This window comes from Chionomys nivalis, chromosome 3 (assembly GCF_950005125.1).
Source record: "Chionomys nivalis chromosome 3, mChiNiv1.1, whole genome shotgun sequence".
Classification (NCBI taxonomy): Eukaryota; Metazoa; Chordata; class Mammalia; order Rodentia; family Cricetidae; genus Chionomys; species Chionomys nivalis.
Genome location: NC_080088.1, coordinates 121989957 through 122008499, shown reverse-complemented (window position 1 = coordinate 122008499; position 18543 = coordinate 121989957). Strand labels below are relative to the sequence as shown.

Below are 18543 nucleotides of genomic sequence, written 5' to 3'. Positions count from 1 at the left end.
CTATAGTTTGGCTGTTAGAGGGAGACAGTAGGTAAGAGCTAGACGTATATACGGTAGGGTTTTGTTGTTGTTGTTGTTGTTGTTTGATTGTTTGGTTGTTTTTCGGTTTTTGTATTTGCTTGGTTGGTTGATTTTGCTAAGAAAGAACCAGAAGGGTAGAGAGGGCAAGCTACCTAGCCAAGGCCACACAGCCTTGAAGGTGGGACAGGAAGAAAAGAGGTAAAGGCTGCAGCCTGAGGCTTTGCGTGTCCTGCGTGAATCTACACCTGCCCTCAGCATCATTTGTAGCCACTGGTGTTTCACAGGAGACAGCCTGAGAGGACAATACCCACCCCTTCTCTTAATAAACATTACAAGAAGCCACAAGAAAGCACTGAACCAGGCGAGGCATTTCTGCCCATGAGCCAGGGTGACTGCAGGTTGTGGGCAAGACTACAGTTGTAGGTCTGAGAACACTACCTTAGCCGACAGGAAACACCTCAGGGAGGCCGGCAGCAGGGAGTCAGCTTCCACAGTGGCCTTCACCCATCTACCTTGCCCTCCATCGGCCCAGCCCTGCAGAGCAGACTCCCTGTCCAGTGCTCCTGGCAGGAACATTTAATGCCACCACCAAAGACAGAGAGGCACTTCCTGTCCCCAGGTGCCTCTGCACACCCGGTTCTCCCTATTCCCTCACCCCCTGGGCTGTAACCACACAGATATCTCCCCTTCACCGGGTGGATTTATTCTTGGGGGTGTGTGGGTGGTGAGCGTTTATGAGGAGGGATGTTTGTCTAAATTTAAATTTAAAACGTGTTCAGCAGCAGCTTATTAATGCTGGGGCTGGAAATGGATGGCTTTTTTTTTTTTAAGTCAAATAAACTGAGAGACAAGTAGGAGTCTCCTCCAGCTCTCACCTCTGGCTCAGCCCTATGTGTCTATACCCACAGGCTAACGGGCTATAGAGTGGCCATGGGCTATCAAACTTGGAAAATGGAGGCTCTCCCCATTGTCTTGCCTTTCTGCCGTAGCTGTCTGGACTACCTCCTGCAGTTCAGACATGGTATCCAAATACCTAGCAGCTCAACTACCTGGCCCCTGCTAAGCATCTGCACCCATTATGCCAGCTAACCCTCTCAAGAGCCAGGCTGGTGGGGTGAGACCTGTATTCCCATCCCGTGTCACACGCATGAGCAGCTGCAGTGCTGATACCTTAAACAGCCTCCGTGTTCTTTGTGCTATCCCAAGTCGAGATTCAAACCCAGTTCTAACTGGCAAGAAATCTCACGGAGTGGCTGGCAAGGGCACTTAATATCAAACCCGAAGACTTGATTTTGATCTCCAGAGCCCACCTGATGGAAGGAGAGAACCAACCCTCTCAAGGTGTCCTGTGACCTCCACCTCCAAGTGTGTGCTGTGACACATACATCCTTAATAAATAAAATCAAATCATTTTTAAGAGCCTTCACATAACTCTCCTGTATTTTTCAAAGCACAGCTTGGTGTGGAAAAGAAAAACAGCCATAAATTTCCTCTTAACCCAGCCCAGCTGGTGAGGTCCTTTCTGTCCAGCTGCATCTCAGCCCTCGGGGAGGCTTCTGCCCCCTATGGCTGCCTGTGGTGTTCTGTAATTGCTGAGCAATTTGGAGATGACTGGAAATATATAATTCATGGGTGTGTCTTTCTCCCCAGTCCCTGGAAGGCACTGAGGTATGACTGTCTCCCAGGGAGCTTCTACCTCCTCACAGAAGGAACCAGAATATGAGAGTCCATTGCCAGTTGGTGCCAGTCGGTAGACACTGACCACCTCAGAACAAGGTCCTGCAAATGGGGACCCTAGCATTGAACCCCAAGATAGACTCAGTGATGGAAGGCTGGGTAAAACCTGAGGTGAAATCCGATCTAAAAGCTGTGTGCATTGAGTGGCAAGCGCTCCAGGCTTGTTCCCCAGGGCCGGTCAGAAACTGTGCCTGCAGATGCACCCCGTGGAACAACGCTGTTGGGTGCAGGCCGGGGTGTGTGGGTGACCATGCCATGATGCTGGGAACAGCTCAGATCAGTACCAGTTGCCTCAGAGGAGCCCGAATCTGGCCTGGGGGCTCCAGGCTCCAGCCATGCGTTCACTTTCGACTCCCAAGAGCCGTGGAATCTAGTTAGAAGCTCCCAGCACTAACCAGGTTTCTGGGGCAAATTTCAGCTGTTGCTGATCCTCATCTGCAAAGTGGGGTTCAGGACCCCTGTCTGGCCTGGAAATGAGGAGGGACAATACAGGATAGAGTCTGTGCTGGGGTGGGGTAAGGACAGGCATGGAGTGTTGTGAGGGACTTAGACACTGTCTCCTATGATGACGTCCAGGTGACTGATAGAGGAGCCTGTGGTTGTCATGGGGGAGAGAAGTGGAGAAGACACCTTTCCACTAGGTATCCCAGAACCCTCCTTCCAGCCACTGAAGGCCATGGTGAACATGCCAAGGGCCAGGGACCTCTGCACCTTCCTGGAAGTCCTCATTCCCGGCATGAGCTCTGAACACACAAAGGAGAAAGGCTTCCTGAGTCTGAGGGATTCTGCTCACTGTGTTCTTCCCTCAGACTGGAGGCTCCAGGTCAGCAGTCGGCAGAAGGTTCTGAAGTAGCGCAAACCTGGGTCTAAGAGTCACCTTGCTGTTCATTGGCTCTACTTCCATCACGTGGGTTGGCTTTCTCTTCTATCATAGAGTCCCCGGAAGAGTCCATGATGGGAAGATTAAGGTCCAGACTGCAGTGGATCTGCTGGGAGGCGGGGGGGGGGGGGGGGTAGAGTTTGCTATGCTTCCTTTCTAGGGGTGTAAGACTTAAGGCCAACAAGAGGCCTGGGCCTTAGAAGAGGCACTAAGTGACACAGAGCCCCACCCCTTGGCCTTAGTTTCCCCATTTGACCTGGGGACCAGGTAGCCCTCCCTCTAGTGCAAATGGGTTGTAAGATTGCCTCTGAGTCTGAGGAAAGAGGACCTGGCCTTGAGGAGCTCCTGGGAGATCAGAGACGCCTCCCCCAGTACACACTCCCTGGCAGGGACACAGGACTGGGCTAGAGATGATCTTGGGTGGAAAATTCCTCTCCGGGGAAGGGTTTCTAATGGAAGTAGCCACTGTTCCCAAATTAGAGTCTAACCGGGTGTGGCAGCAAGTGGCAGTTTGCTGGTGCTTGTGGCTAGAAGGAGCTGACCACGAGCTACGTGGACACAGTTTGGCAGTTTCTGGAGCTAGCTTGGGACTGGCCTGGCGTATGACTTTGGGTCACTTTCTCTGAGTCCTCCAATCATCTGCCTGTCCTAGCTGGATCCTAAGAGTGCCCTGCTCTCTGAGACGACAATGCCAAGAGCTGGCATCTCGCAGGGACAGAGGTCCTTTCGTTTTGATTCCCTAAGCCTCAGTTTCCCCTTCTGGGTGGTCCATGTTCCGTACTCCAGGGAAAATGCTGATGAGAGGGTCATGTGAGCTCTCCAAGCAGAGTGATGTCATGTCCCTTGATGGCCCTTAAACCCCTCTTCAGAGCATCCCTGCCAGCTGTCTTGGCTGACATGGCCAGTGGAGGTGTTCTTCAAAAGGCCACACTGAATGTCCAGGCTTTGTGGCCACAGGTCTCAGCCCTGCCAAGAAGGGAATGTGCACCCTGGCTCCTAGCAGGACAGTGAGGACTTGACCAGTCCTGCCCCAGGAGGAACCTTAGGCCTCCCACCTCCACCCTGTGTGGTCTACCCTAGGAAGCAGGCAGAGTCGTCCACAGGTTCTGGGATAGATTGAGGTACAGCCCCTGAAAGATGAACCCACTTCTAATCTAGTATCTATTCAGACATGCTGCATGGTGTCCGCCTGCAGGGGGCCTTCTCTGGACGTCTCAGCTTACAGAGCTTCCCAGAGGGTCCTTCCCCGTGGTGCTTGTGCTTAGTAGAGCAGACTGGAGAAGCACACCTGCATTTCACCAGACTCCAGATGATGGGGCCACCTCTGCACAGGCAGAGCTGGCTCTATCCTTCCCTCCTGGGCACCTCAGGTCCCCTCCTTTCCCTTTCTCCCTGCTCTGCCACCCCCCATGGGTCTGGCCCCTGGATAAACATTCTGCCCAGAAACAGAACCATCCATTATCCCCCTGACAATTAGCAGCCTATTAAGGATGGCTATGCAAATGAGTACTAATTGACCCGCGACACAGCAGCGCCTGCAGGAGAGCGATGACTCCAGATGGCTTAATGATGGGGGCCCGGGGCCGCTTTACAGTCTCTCTCTTGGGGAAGGGAACGATCTGGGCTGCTGATGGCAGCGAGGACCACAGCTGGGTGCCTCAGCCAGGTCATCAGAACCACTGCACAGGACACAGCTTCCAACCTTGTTCTCTCCATCCCCCTTTCTTTAGCTTCTCTTACTTTGCCCAGCACAGAGTTGGCAAGTATGTGACTGTCCTTTCCTGGACACAAACACATAAACCATTACAAACACTTTAATTGCAGCTGAAATAATGCTGTGTGTTATAGGACGCAAGGTGATCTGTCAACGCATGTGTTAGCTGTGTGATGGGGTGATCCGAGGGACCGGCCAATCTATTGCCTGAGACCTGTGTCACTTCCTCGTGTTAGAACACTCCAGTCTGCTCTCCTAGCTGCTGGAAACGTGTGCTTAGCTTGGAGTACAGATTTGTTTTATTTGTCGAGGTAGTAGTTAGTCAGAAGGCAAAGTATCTCCTGCCCATGCTGTCAGCACCAATGGGACTCAGATCCCCTGTACTCCCTGCCCACACTGTCAACACCAATAGGGTTCAGACCCCCTCCCCCATGCTGTCAGTGCCAATGGGGTTCAGATCTCCTGTACCCCCACCCATGCTGTCAGTGCCAATGGGGTTCAGGACTGTGGCCATTTGCATATTCTTCCTTCATAGGGTCAGAGGCTACTCTGTGTCACAGGCTTCACGGCTATGCTCAGTGTCACGTGGTCTACGGTTCTGGATATAACATGACATACAGGTACCATTGGGTATCAGTGGGGTTGAGTCATCACCTCGAAAGTCCTGCACTCCATCAGCTCATACACACACACACACACACACACACACACACACCAAGCTGCAGGCAAACACCCTTCCTATTGCTGTCTCTCCCAGACTATCTCATGGTTGGACTCTTACAGTGTGCCTTCTTCTCAGATTGGCTTCTTCACTGGGTAGCGTGAGGCATCTACACCTCGTCATTGCTGGATAGCATGTTCGTCTGGTGGTCCATGGGATTTCATCTCCAGTGGGTGAGTCCTGAGGAGACCAGAGCATTAGGTAGTTAACAGGCTAGGAGGTCATTGGGAATAGACCCCTCCCCCATGGACTTTGAGCCGTAGAGGGGAGGAGTAATTATCCCCTAATGATGTCATGTACTTTTCTGTCCCCACAGGACTCGTGGTAGGGATCTTGCAGATGCAGGGCTTCTGTGATGGGGCACCTAACTCAGAAGAGCTGACCTTTCTGTTTCCTCTTTCTATCGATACTGGCCAAAAGCCTGGGCCTTCATTCCCAGACATGGTGGGCTTTCCCACGCTTTCTCTGAAGCTGTCCCCATCCCTCTTCTGCCATGTCATGCCTGTACTCATAGGGCCTCTGATCCTATGAAGGAAGCATATGCAATTGCCCACAGGCCTGAACCCCATTGGCACTGACAGTGTGGGGAGGGGTACAGGGGATCTGAACCCCACTGGCATTGACATCGTGGGGAGGGGGTACAGGGGATCTGAACCCCCTGGCATTGACAGCGTGGGCAGAGGGCACTGGACCTGTGGCTTTCTTGGACCCTAGCTTACAAGGACAGAAGGACAGGGCTCTCTCTCCCTTTCTCTTTCCCATCTCCCTCCTCCAGGCAGCTCCACAGCTCCCCTGCCCGCTGCTCTTCTCTCAGACACTACCACACTTGTCCTCAGGCTTCCTTTGGAGCCTGTTTTAAAATTATTTTATTAATAAGACTAAGAATCTGAAAGAGACCTGGCTTCCCTGGTAGTGGATGGCCCTCCCAGGTTTCCCCAGTAACGGTGGCTGGATCAGATGGAAGAGAATGTTAGCTTTAGGCTGCTGCCTCAGTTTCCCTGGTTTCTAAAGCAGCTGTGAAACAGAAACTGGAGAAGGGAAGTGTATTTATTTGGAGTTTTGGATAAGCAATGAAGAGAACCAGGATTCCCAGTTTCTCCATACCTCTGTCTCGGTGCTAAACAGTGTTATGGGAAAGATGGGACAAAGCTGGGCATGATGGGACACACCTGAAACCCAGTACCCAGGAAACAGAAGTGGGAGGGTCAGGAGTCCACAGCTATCCTCGGGTGCATAGGGAGTTCGGGCTAGCTTGGGTTACATGAGACCTTTTCTCAAAAAAAAAAAAAAAAAAAAAAAAAAAAAAAAAAAAAAAAAAAAAAAAACAGGGCAAGCAGATGGCTCAGCGCTTTCTGCCCAGCCCAGGCTCAGCCCTGGAACCCACAGTGGAAGGTGAGAACTGAGAACGCTGATCTCTGACCTCCACAGGCACTGGGCACATCGTATGCACGTGCGTGTGCACACACAGTATAATAACAGGTTAAATTCTAAAAGCGAAATGAGATGAGGCCAGGGGGCGTGCACAGGATGGGTCTGTGAGGCAAAGTCCAGACTGGATGGAGACGCTCCCTGGGAGGCACGCTCCTCCGCTCCTCTCCTCTGTAAGCCTTCATCTCCCAGGTGGTCTGTGCTGTCTGGAGGCTGGAGATAAAGACAGAGATGGCCCAGAGGAGCCAGTCGGCTTTCACCAGTCAGGTTTCTTTCTCAACAGCCGTTTCTTGGACAAACTTGGTCATAGGTTTAGTTGGTCCCTGTTGTCTAACCAACCCCACAACTCCTCTGACCCCCAGTCAAGCTCTGGGGTAGGGAAGGGAGACCCAGGCCCTTTCCAGACTACGAGCATCCTTGCTGAGCCCCTCGGGAGTGTGGAAACTCTCCGCTCCTAGAGGAAGGAGCTGCAGGGCAGGCAGCCCCTTGGTTCCCTTTCTGCAGGGCACCCTACCCCAGCCAGCACCCATCTCTTCCTTGGCCACTCAAGCCCTGTGTTGCTCCTGTTGTTAAAAAATAATCTCCATTCAATCACTCAAAGGCTTCCCGTCCCTGGAAGATGAGGATGCTGAGACCTGCAATGAAAAGGGGGGTCGGGGTAGCATGAGAGCCTGCCCTCAGTGGGTGCCAAGCCCAGTCCCATGCACCGTTCCTCTGTGATTGACTCACCGGGGAGGTTTAGACACTGTAAGTGCCAAGGGCGACAGAGTCCCGCGGTGAGATTTGAGAGAGGAGAGGGCTTGTGTAAGCCAGTGCAGGGCGGTGGATGCACACCGTGGACTTGGGAGCCTCAAAGGCTATGAGAAGAGAATGTGTGGAGCCCTTGTAAGTCCTTCTAAACCTGCACCTAGAATAGTGCGTGTTCAGCAAATGACGGCTCGCTGATTCTTCTGTCTGCCTTGGAGTGGGGTTTCTGTCTGTGTGAGGGAGGAAGAGGGAATGAGAGACAAAGTCTTAGAGAGAGCCGCTGAGTGGGGGAGGGCTGGCAGCTCCAGGAGGCAGAAGTGTTTAGGTTCCTCTGAGGACAGGATATTGTGACTCAGGCTTCTCTACCCAGACTCACCCGGTGACAAATAATACAATATACTGCCCCTCAGAGACCCAAATTTACACACATGACACACACGCACGCGCGCACACGCACACACACAGAGCTATTACCTGAGCACATCAGTCCTTGGTATGACGCCAGTCCCTTCTTTCCTCACCCCTCCACCACGGTTTCCTGGGGGCCTACCGGGCACCAGGTGCCAGGCTAAGGCATAGTGTGTGGGGCTGACTCCAGGGTGCTCTCCCTCCTAATTCTGGCAGGAGGGTGTGAGCAGGAAGTTCACATTTCGTGTTCCTGCTGAAGGTGGGTGTCATAGCCCTTGCTCTCCGTCCCTCTTCCTTCTGTCCCCTGCCCCACCGTGCCTTTCTCCTTCTGTCTCCTGAGTTCAGTGTTGCCAAACGCCCACTTGGCAACCACTTCAGGGAAAGATGTGTGGTAGTGTAAAAAACACAGAGGGAAACAACCGAGGACTGCAGAAACATCCTCAGGGAGGGAATGGCTTCCCAGGCTCTCACAGGAGCCTGGAGGAGGCAGTGGCGCAGCCTTGAGTGTTCGAACAGTTTCTTTAATCCTCTAACAACGGAAGCAAGGAGCAGAGAGTTGGGTAACCCAAGGCTGTGGGAACAGCTGTCTCTGTCCAGTCAACATGAATCCAGGTGGGCCATGTCCAGGGCCCACACGTGCATCTAAAAGGCTGTGATCTACACAGCTGAATGAGGGGACTCCTGGAAGTACCGAGTGACTCCTAACTTCCTCTCGTGGCACGGAAGTGTGAAGTGCATAGGCTCCCACAGGCAGTGTCTTCACACTGGCTTCAAGGTGAACTTCCTAAAGTGTGGAGTGAGCTCAGGACACAGCAGGGTCGGCAGAGTGCCTGCCTAGCATGCAGGCAGCCCTGAGTTAAGCCAGGTGTGTGATGCATACCTCCAGCCCCAGCACTTGAGAGGCAAAGGCAGGAAGGTCAGGAGTTCGAGGCCAAGGTGATTTTGAGGCAGCCTGGGCTACCTGGAGACAGTACTTCAAAAAATTAAGAGACTAAAATATTGTAACCCTGAAAGCTCAGTGAGTTCTGTGCCATTAGCAGGGCCGTGGCACTCGGGACCCTTGTGGTCTGGCTCCCCCCTACACACACACACACACACACACACACACACACACACACTTTTTCTGCCTCCTGGCCTGGCTCTTCCTTCCTCTGTTGTGCTTTTTCCATGGAGTTATCTACTTTTCCCAGACTGACTTTGTCAACTCCCTGAGAAGCCCTGTTTGATCTCTCTCCCCAGGCAGTTTTAGACGCTCCACCTCAATGGGCGGTCGTGGACACCTTTAATCCCAGCACTCAGGAGGCAGAGGCAGGCGGATCTCTATGAGTTTGAGGCCAGCCTGGTCTATAAGAGCAGGACAGGCTCCAAAGCTACAGAGAAATACAAAAATTAAAAATAAGAATAGACCCTCCACTGCTATAGGTTCCCATACTCCAGGGTCAGCAGGGTCCCCAAATCTCCTGACATTTTAAACCCAAATCTGGGACCTCCATGCAAGGGCTTGTCTCTGTCCACTTACTTGGTCTAATCATTCCAAAGCAAGAGGCAGGTAGATGCCCAGGTCCTGAAGTCCTAGGGCCCTCACAGCCCACCTTCCGTTTACCAACTGTGTGGTCTCAGACAAGTTAATTAACCTCTCTGATACTCAGTTCTCAGCTCTGTAAGACAACACAGAGCTTCACGGAATTGTTAGGAGAATTAAATCAGAGTGTATGATTGTGTGTGCGTGTGCATATGTGTAAGCGTAGTGTGTGTGAGCGTGCATGTGTGTAATTGTATTGTGTGTGAGTGCATGTGTGTGAGTGTGTGTATGCATGTGTGTAAGTGTACTGTATGTGAGTGTGCATGTGTGTAATTGTACTGTGTATATGTGTGTGCTACTATGTGTGAGTGTGCGTGTGTGTAATTGTACTGTGTGAGTGTGCATGTGTGTGAGTGTGCATGTGTGTAATTGTACTGTGTATATGTGTGTGCTACTGTGTGTGAGTGTGTGTGTAATTGTACTGTGTGAGCATACATGTATGTGAGTGTACTGTGTGAGTGTGCATGTGTGTAAGTGTACTGTGGAGTGGAACATATAAGTGCTTTGTAAACCACGTTGTTGTTATGTATCATGAATACATGCCTTGGGCTATCATTGTCTAGTTAACATAGCAACTTTGGAATTGCTTGCTTTCTCTCTTGGTTGACTAAAAATTCCCTAAAAGCAGAGAGTAAATTATTTTTTCTTGTATTCCTAGCACAGACAGTTAGGATGAACATATTTTAAATTACATTTATTTGCGTGCGTGCGCACATGTGCATAGGATCCTGCCGAAGCATGCTTGTGGGGGTCAGTGGACAACTTCCAGAAATCAGTTCTCTCTTTCCATGATGCGGGGTCCTGGGGACTGAACTTCAGGTTTGGCGGCAATTGCCTTTCCCGGCTGAGCCATCTCCCTGGCCCTGTTTTCTGTGAATGCAAGGACAGGAAGTGCCTGGCTGAGTGGGGAGTTGGATGGAAGGATGGGTGCAGGGATGAAGGGTGGGTGGACTGAGGGAAGATGACAGACTGACGGATGAGTGCAGACATGGATGGATGGGTGGATAAGTTCAGGTGGGTAGATGTTTGAGGGTGATGGATGGACAGACGGATGGATGTTTGATGCCACAAGTGCATGGATTTTTGCGTTTTGCGTGCCTAGGAGGTGGTCGGTGCGGTAAGCACTGAGTTTCTGAATGGGTGGGGAGGCAGAGCTTCCAAGCTACTATGTGGCTCAAGGGCCTATCCCAGAGTCACGCTTCTGCTGGTGAGCAATGATTGGATACCCCTTGCGCTGGCTGAGAGCATCCTGTCGTCCCCTGCTGGTGGTAATATGAAACAGCATTGCCAAATCGTTAGCTACATCCTGTTTTTCCATCTGATGTACTGTCCAAAATCAGGTGCCCAGGAGCACTGTCCAGGGCCACCTGTGACAACAGAGATGCTAGTTAGAAAGTCAGAACTTTTCATTGGTTCCCAGGGGAATTCAAATTCCTAACCTCCTCCTCCTCCTCGAAGTTGCTGAAGTAGCTGGAAAGAGGTGGGCTCTTGCTTTGTGGCTACCTCTGCATTGCCAGGCAGTGTCTGGAGTACGTGGGAAGAGATCTAATCCAAAAGGCAAGAGCTGTGGTTTGGCCAAGCAAAATGGCACTACCTGTAATCCCAGCACTTGAGAAGCAGAAGCAGGAAGAATGGGGAGTTCAGGGCTAACCACAGGAAACCCTGTCTAAAACAAACAAGCAAAAAATGTGTGGTTTCAAATTTCAGTGCTACCCCACTCATCCCTGAAGCTGTCACCTGTAAGACAGAAGAGAACAGATGAGCCTATCTACAGAGGAGGCTCGGCACTGAGCTGGCCACCTGGAGGCCCTCAGCAAATACCGGATCACAGGGATTTGTTGCTTCCTAAGCCTGCTCCCTTCTCTTCCCATTTCTGCCTCAGGCAGATGATAGCCTGTGGATTTGATTCCTGCATCGGAGCGCACACCCTCAGGAGGTGTGTTTACCTCCACACCTCAGCTGCAGCTGGAACACAGTTGGTCTCTCCAAATCTTCCTGGGGAAAGGCAGTGATATGAATGAATTTGGGCTCAGAAAGTCTCTGAGGTTTTCTTTAGACTCAAAGGAACCCACAAATCCATGTTTGTTCGAAGTTTGTTTAGAAAGGGAGGAGCAAGCAGCTGGGGCTGCCCTGTTGGCAGATTCTACAAACAGATTCAACCAACCATGTGTAGAAAACAAATAGGAAATATGCCTAGGCCTGGAGAGATGGCTTGGTTGGTAAAGAATTGGCCACATAAATGTAGGGACCTGAGTTCAGATCCTCAGCATGGTCGCTGGCCAAGTGGTGTTGCCAAATCAGCTTTCAGTATTGACAAAACCCTGTCTCAAAACACAGTGGGGTGGGGGAGTGGCTGGAGAAACTGGCCAATATCAACCTCTCCACACACAAATGCTACACAATCAACACACACACATACTCACACACATACACTCATGCACACACACAGTGTCCTTTGCCATTATTTTAAGAACTCTATAACATCTCTAGAGCACTGAAGTTCTTAGGTGTGCTAGGACATGTGACATGGTTTGAAACATACTGGAGGGTGTGGGCAGAGCCTATAAAACCCTACCTTTGTACCCAAGATACTTGAGCCTCTCTGGGACTAATCCTGTGGATTCTGGGGGGCAGATCTACAAATAATGTATAAGAACTTGTGGTTGTCTGAGGTCAAGATTTCCCCCAAGCTTCAATTGCCATTAAAACTAAAGCATTCCAATTCCCCTGTGTCAGAAAGCGAAGGCAAGGAGGGCTCTGGAACCCCAGAGCCCATGCAACCCCTCACAGAGTGCTTCCTTCCGTCGTCGTTGGCTTCCAGCCCTCTCTGGGGCTCTTCATACTCTTTTGATGTTGCTCAGAACCTCTTTGCATTCTGGGTTTTGGTGGGGGACCCTCATGCCCGTGTCCACTGCTGTTTTGCAGGTGGTAGCCCAGAGCCCTGAAGCTTGACCAGATGGAGGCCTTCCAGCACGAGTGCCCAGAAGGTGGCACACAGCTTGGTCGCCCATCGAAGCTGGAGGAGAGGCCAGTGTCAACGCCCATAGTGAACTAATCAGGCTCAACAGCCCAGAAGGGGCTGAGAAGGGGCCAGAGTGACCTGCAGTGCTGGACTCCTCTCCCTTCCTCCTCACCAGAGTTCTTTAGCCATACTCTGGGGTGAGGAACGAGATGTGGGGAAAGGAGACCACGTCTTGTAGGTCCCCTCTCTTGACCCCAGGCAGTTCACCTTGATATTGGGACTCAGAACCTCTGCCCTCCTCTCCTCTGGCCTCAGCCCAGCCTGCTTTCTGGCTACAGCGCGCCTCCAAAGGAGGAGAGAGCTCAGAGTACCACGCCCTTGGAGTTGCAACCTACGGTGTCCTGGGAAGCCACGCCCTCCTCGCCCCTTCCCAACTATCAGCCCAGCCAGCCTTGAGCCAGTCCGGAATGATCCGGCTATGGCCAAGCTCTGGTTCAAGTTCCAGCGTTGTTTCCGGTATTTCCGCAGGAAACCCGTGCGCTTCTTTACCCTACTGGCTCTCTACCTGACCGCTGGGAGCCTCGTCTTCCTGCACGCGGGCTTCGTGGGCCAGCCTGCTGTGCCCCAGGATCAGGCCAGCCCTGCAGCTGGGGGCCCGGCAGAAGGAGCCGAGCTACCCTTCCTGGGTGATTTGCACCTGGGCCGAGGCTTCCGGGACACGGGGGAGGCCTCCAGCTTCGCACGCAGGTACGGACCCTCATTCAAAGGCAAGGAGACCGGCGAGAAAGCCAAGCTGGGAGACTACGGAGGAGCCTGGAGCCGAGCCCTCAAGGGGAGGGCTATCCGGGAGAAGGAGAAGGAAAAAGAAGAGGAGAAAGGTAAGCGCCTGGAGGGGGGGGGGCTGATGAAAGAGAAAAAGTACAGGATACAGATCACAATAGCAGAAATAGCAACCGGCAACTGCTTAAGGTGCTCCAGGTACAGTAGGCAGGAAATCCACTCTGTCGTCGGTAATGAGCTCCTCGTCTGCAAGTTCCATTCGAACCCCTGCTTGCCTCAGTTTGGAACCCCTGTTCCCTTTATCCCTGCTTGTTAAACACACACACAAACTCCAGCATCTGTGTTTCCAGAGCACTGAGTGTCCCGGGATCTGTGGTGAGCACTTGACAGTGCAGAAGCATCTTGAGGGTACTAACCAGCTACTCTGCCTGTCTTAAAGACAGTGAGACAGCTGGGCAGGGTGGTGAATATCTTCATCCCTGTGCTGGGGAGGCTGAGATGGGAGGAGGCGGAGGCCAGCCTGGGCTGTAATACTGAGACTCTTTCTCAAAGGGGAAAAAAAAAAGGACACCAGGAGCCCAGGATTGAAGGCAGCTGCTTAACAAAGCAAAGCAATGGCCATGCCAACTATCTGCTGCACTCCATCATGGCGGTGGAGCTCTGGGCACTAACACTGCCCCGGGTAAATTCCATTGCCTTGTTGCACTTTCTCAGTCTTTTACAGCCAAAAGGATTTTGATTACCGGTACATTTCACAGGCTTGAACGGGGTACAGATGAACTTGTGCCGGTTGAACAGATGTGGAAGTCTGGGAGTATAGCTCAGTTAATAGAACACTCTGTAGCATGTGACCTCCAGGGCACATCTATAATCCCAGAACTAGGGAGGCAGAAGGAGGAGGCTTGGAAGATCAAGGTCATTCTTAGCTACTCAGGGAATCGGTGGCCAGACTAGGCTAGAGACCCGGCTTCACAACAGATGGGACTGCAGAGATGGCTCAGCAGCTAGGCACAATCCCATGCTGCTCTTGCAGAGGACCTGGGTTTCATTCCCAGCACCCATGTTGGGTGGTTCACACCTACCTGTGCCTCCAGCTCCAGGGGGGTCCCATGCCTCTGGCACAAAGCCACCACCACACAAGCACTTAACTAAAAACAAACAAGAACTGGATGTGGAAACCAAGGTTTGAAAGGTAAAGATGCTGGCTCAGGACTGCACAGCCAGTTCCAGTATAATCTGGGTTTTAAACCATCTGCCCAGACTCTTGGCTTTCTCTGAAGGTACCGCCACTCCTTTGGCAGCTACCACAGGTGTCCCACACTCCACTGGCAGATGTCACGTGACCAGCAGGCTAGGGAAACCTATCATAGCCACAACTCATGAGATTAATATGGGAGTTTGTACAGGGAACCCAGTGAGGATGGGATGAGAGGATTGGGACCACAAGCCCTTGTGTGCCACTGTAGGAAGCCCCTGTCCACCCGGAAGGCACAGGGTTCACCAAGGGACCCATTTTAAGGACAGGTGCTCTTGCCCCAGTCCCAGCCTGAACCTGGCTCTGAAGTTCTCCAGGAGACTCTACCTCCCGACACTGTGAGAAAGCCCAGAGCTCACAGAGTGGCCTGGGGACCTTGGCCTAGGATTTCAACCCCACCTTAGCCATCTGTGTGGTCTAAGCAATGGCTTGACCTTCTGTGCCTCAGTTTCCACACCTGACACATGGACCTAACAGTGGCTCACTTCTAAGAAGTCCTGAGAACCAGTGTGATGTGGGTCAGGCAACCCAGCTGGGACAGAACTGGCAGTTAGCAATCATTGTTCAGAAAGTACCCCCGGGATCTACTCGAGGGGCAGCCATGTCTTAGTATGGCAAGGCATGAGAGATTGGTCTTTTAGAGAAATCACTCCGTTTTCCATATTCTCCACTCAAGCTCCGTCTCTGACCACTCCAAACACCTCCCGATCCTATGAAAGCTCCTAGTCCTTGCCTGCCTGCTCCTTAAGCTCTCAGATTCCCTCCTGCACTCTGCCCCATTCTCCTTGCTCTCTTTGCCCCAGGGTCTCTGCCCTTTCTCCCTACGTACTGCTTAGTTCCTTTCCGTGTAGTCACCACTCAGCCCCCGCCTCCTGTAGCCACTCCCAGAGTGTCCTAACCAGTTCCACTCCTTGTCTGGTCACAATCATACTCCTTAGCTTTACTCTGCTGCCCAGTGCATCACCATCCAAAGGCACCTTGCTTGTACAACTGGGTCTTTGCACTCTGGGGCATTCGAATGTTCCAGTCTTGGCCAGCTCAACCCGTCAGCACCTGGGACAGCGCCAGGTGGACGCTTGTGGCTCCCGGTGGGCCCAGTGACTGACTGGATGGGAAAATGAATGTGTGGTTCTCCCCCTGCCAGGGGACCTCCTAGCTTCAGCTTTGTCCACCTCCAGAACACTGTCCCTTCCGAGTCTAATTAGATGCTTTTTTCTTCTCCGTGCCATGCAAGAGCACCTGTGACAGTGGATCTGGGCGTGGATGTCCCTGTGGACTGTGAGAATGAACACAGTCAGCTCCCCGTGGCTGACGGTTCATATCCTGGGTTTCAGCCAACCACAAACAAAAATCACCTGAGAAAAATGCATCTGTAAGGAACATACACAGGACCCCACCTTTAATTTTCAGTTTCGCACTGTGTTGGGGCCTAAAGTCTTTTAGAGAGAGCTGCAGAACTCGTGAGGGAGTTTGGTGCAAATACCGCATTTCATACATGTGTTGGGTCACAAGGGATGCTGGACCCCACCACTGTGGGGTACTGAGAGACCAATAGATGGCCATTATGGCTGTCAACTCTAACAATGCCATTTTGAGCTCCCGAGCCATGCTCAGCACTGTTTCCTGCTCCTGGCTTAGAATGTGTCCAGGTCTGTATGTTCCAGGGGACGCAAGTGTGGATTGAGGAAAGAAATACATAAGAGTCAACAGATAGAGTCGGGAGGGCATCCAGTGGATACTGTGGCCAATAGCAAAAAGCCAAAAAAATCCAAAATCCCTGAGTTTATTATTTACAGCCTTTACATAATGCAAACAAAAGGGGAAGGACACAAGACTCTATGATACAAAGGGCAAGCAAGCATAATCACCTCCTTACATCTCAGAACACCTGGTAACCACGCCCTAATTCAAAACGTCCTGCCGACTGGCCTTTGAAGAGTAAGGCGTCCAGTAGCCACACCTTTGGTCAAACATTTTGTTGTTCATCCTTGAGGAGCAAGAATGGGCCTGAACTCTGACCATTAGTCAGGATGGAACTGTGGGCCCTCACAAGAATGGGGCAGTCAATGCACGTCCCTGCCACGCCCTGTGGTTTGTGATGATATGCCACTTAGTAGCTATCCTGTGGACTGGACCATGTTGGATTGATTCGTTGCTTTATTTAACTAGCACCACTCCATGACTTAGAGGCCCTTTTAGTCTGTTTTGCACATGGTAAGACTGAGTTCAGAGAGCAATGGCTTCCACCGGTTACACCAGCTGTTTGCAAGATAACTGGAGTTTGAAACAAGGGTGATTGACTTCCAAAGCATGCCAGCCTTCTGAGTCGTGGGCACAGCCCAGCCATTGAGCTTATACGTATTTATGAAATGCAAAGGAAGAAGGGAAAGGGTACAGAAAAGTAGACTCCGGACTCTCGGCAGGCAGTGTCTTTAGAACAATATAGATGCAGCCTGTCTGTTGATGGACTGATTTGGGGTCCAGCACCACTGAGATCAATGTCTTCTGTGATCTGACACTGAAGCCTGGCTCCGTCCTGAGCATCCGTGCTGGATGTGGATATGCAGGACCTGAGCTTCAGAGCCCATGGGGCTGAGAGGGGGAGGGGAAGAACTGCGTCTGGGTGGAGATGATGTCAGACCCCCTGGTGCAGCGGGCACTGGTCAGTTCGTGAGTCTGCCGCCCCGTGCCAGCCTTGTGAAAGCCTGAGCATTGAGCTCCCAGACCAGGGTTCAGATCCCCATGCTACAAGCTGTGCTGCACAGCCTTGCGCAGGTCACGGGTGACAAAGCATCCAACCTCAGATGGGTCAAATGGAGGGTGCTGAGAGCCAGGCACTGCCTAGGGCAGTGTGCACGCATCACATATGGCTTCCAACCCCACAACAGTCATGGAGTAGTTTCATGACTCCCTCCAACCAGGGAGGAAGGAGCACAGGAGCAAAACAGGCTAAGTGTGTAAACCGAAACCCACAGATGTGGATCCGTAAGTTGCCCCAGTGTTGTGCGATGTTTTCTCTTTTATTCTTTTGGCTTTTTGAGGGACCCAGCACCCAGCTCTCAAATTAATCATACACAGAGGCTTATTCTTAGTTATGAATGGTCGGCCTTAGCTTGGCTTGTTTCTTGCCAGCTTTTCTTTCTTTCTTTCTTTTTTTTTTTTTTTTTTTTTTGATTTTTCGAGACAGGGTTTCTCCGTAGCTTTTGGTTCCTGTCCTGGAACTAGCTCTGTAGACCAGGCTGGCCTCGAACTCACAGAGATCCGCCTGCCTCTGCCTCCCGAGTGCTGGGATTAAAGGCATGCGCCACCACCGCCCTGCTTGCCAGCTTTTCTTAACTTAAATTATCCCGGCTACCTTTTGCATTTGGGCTTTTTTCTTTTCTTACTTCTGTATCTCTTACTTTCCTTCTTACTCTGAGGCTGTCTCTGTGGCTGACCCCTGATGTCCTCCTCCCCTTGTTCTCTCATAGTCTCTCTGCCTGCCAGCCCCACCTGTCCTTGCTCCTGCCTTGCTACTGGCCTTTCAGCTCTTTAGTAGGATCATCAGGTGTTGTAGACAGGCAAAGAATCCAGCTTCACAGAGTTAAACAAATGCAGCATCAACATATGTCACACACCTTACAATAATATCCCCAACACCCCGGGTTCTGCCCTTGCGGGAGGAGACTGCACAGAAGTCCTGTGAGCTGCCTGGATCACACAGCTGCTCAGGGAGAGCCAGGGAGCCAGACCCAGCTAGATTTCCAAATTTCCCTGAGATAGGAAGGAGACTTGGGCTAAGTGTGAAGGAGGGACATGGGGAGGGTTGTGTGACCCTGTTCAGGAATAGCAGGGGAGCCCACTCCACATCTCCTCTGGTGGAAGATGCAGAAGCAGTAACTGCAGCGGACAATCTGCCCAAGTGCCTGGGATTGCACATCACTGCATGTAGAAATTACTGAGTCCCATTTCACAGAGAACGAGAGGGTCAGAGCTCATGTAAGAAAAGCTGGGCTTGTGGTACTCAATCTGAGCACTGGGGAGGAGAGACAGGTAGGTCCCTGGGGCTCACTGACTGGCCTACTAGGTGAGTTCCTGGCCAGTGAGGGACCCTGTCTCAAAAGCAAGGTGGATGACATCTGAGGAGCAGCACCTGATTCCAGCTACAGTGTGCACATGCGTATGGAAATATCCACCCCACACATGTGCACGCACACACATATGCATGAATGTTCACCCAACACACAACTATACACACACGATGTGTACATGTGTATGGAAGTGTTCAATTCGTACACGTGTGCACCTAGATGTACAATACACACATGC

General features: G+C 51.7%; 1 protein-coding gene across 3 annotated transcripts in view; it reads left to right on the top strand.

Moving 5' to 3' along the window:
• The window catches only part of Wscd2 (WSC domain containing 2), a 95016-nt gene that overhangs the window by 36329 nt on the left and 40144 nt on the right, over positions 1-18543 (top strand). For all 3 annotated transcript variants that reach the window (XM_057763991.1, XM_057763992.1, XM_057763993.1), the window contains one exon: positions 12164-13078. In XM_057763991.1, the coding sequence (XP_057619974.1) occupies positions 12679-13078 (400 nt within the window). In that variant the 5' untranslated portion in view covers positions 12164-12678. The remainder of the gene's footprint in view (positions 1-12163; positions 13079-18543) is intronic.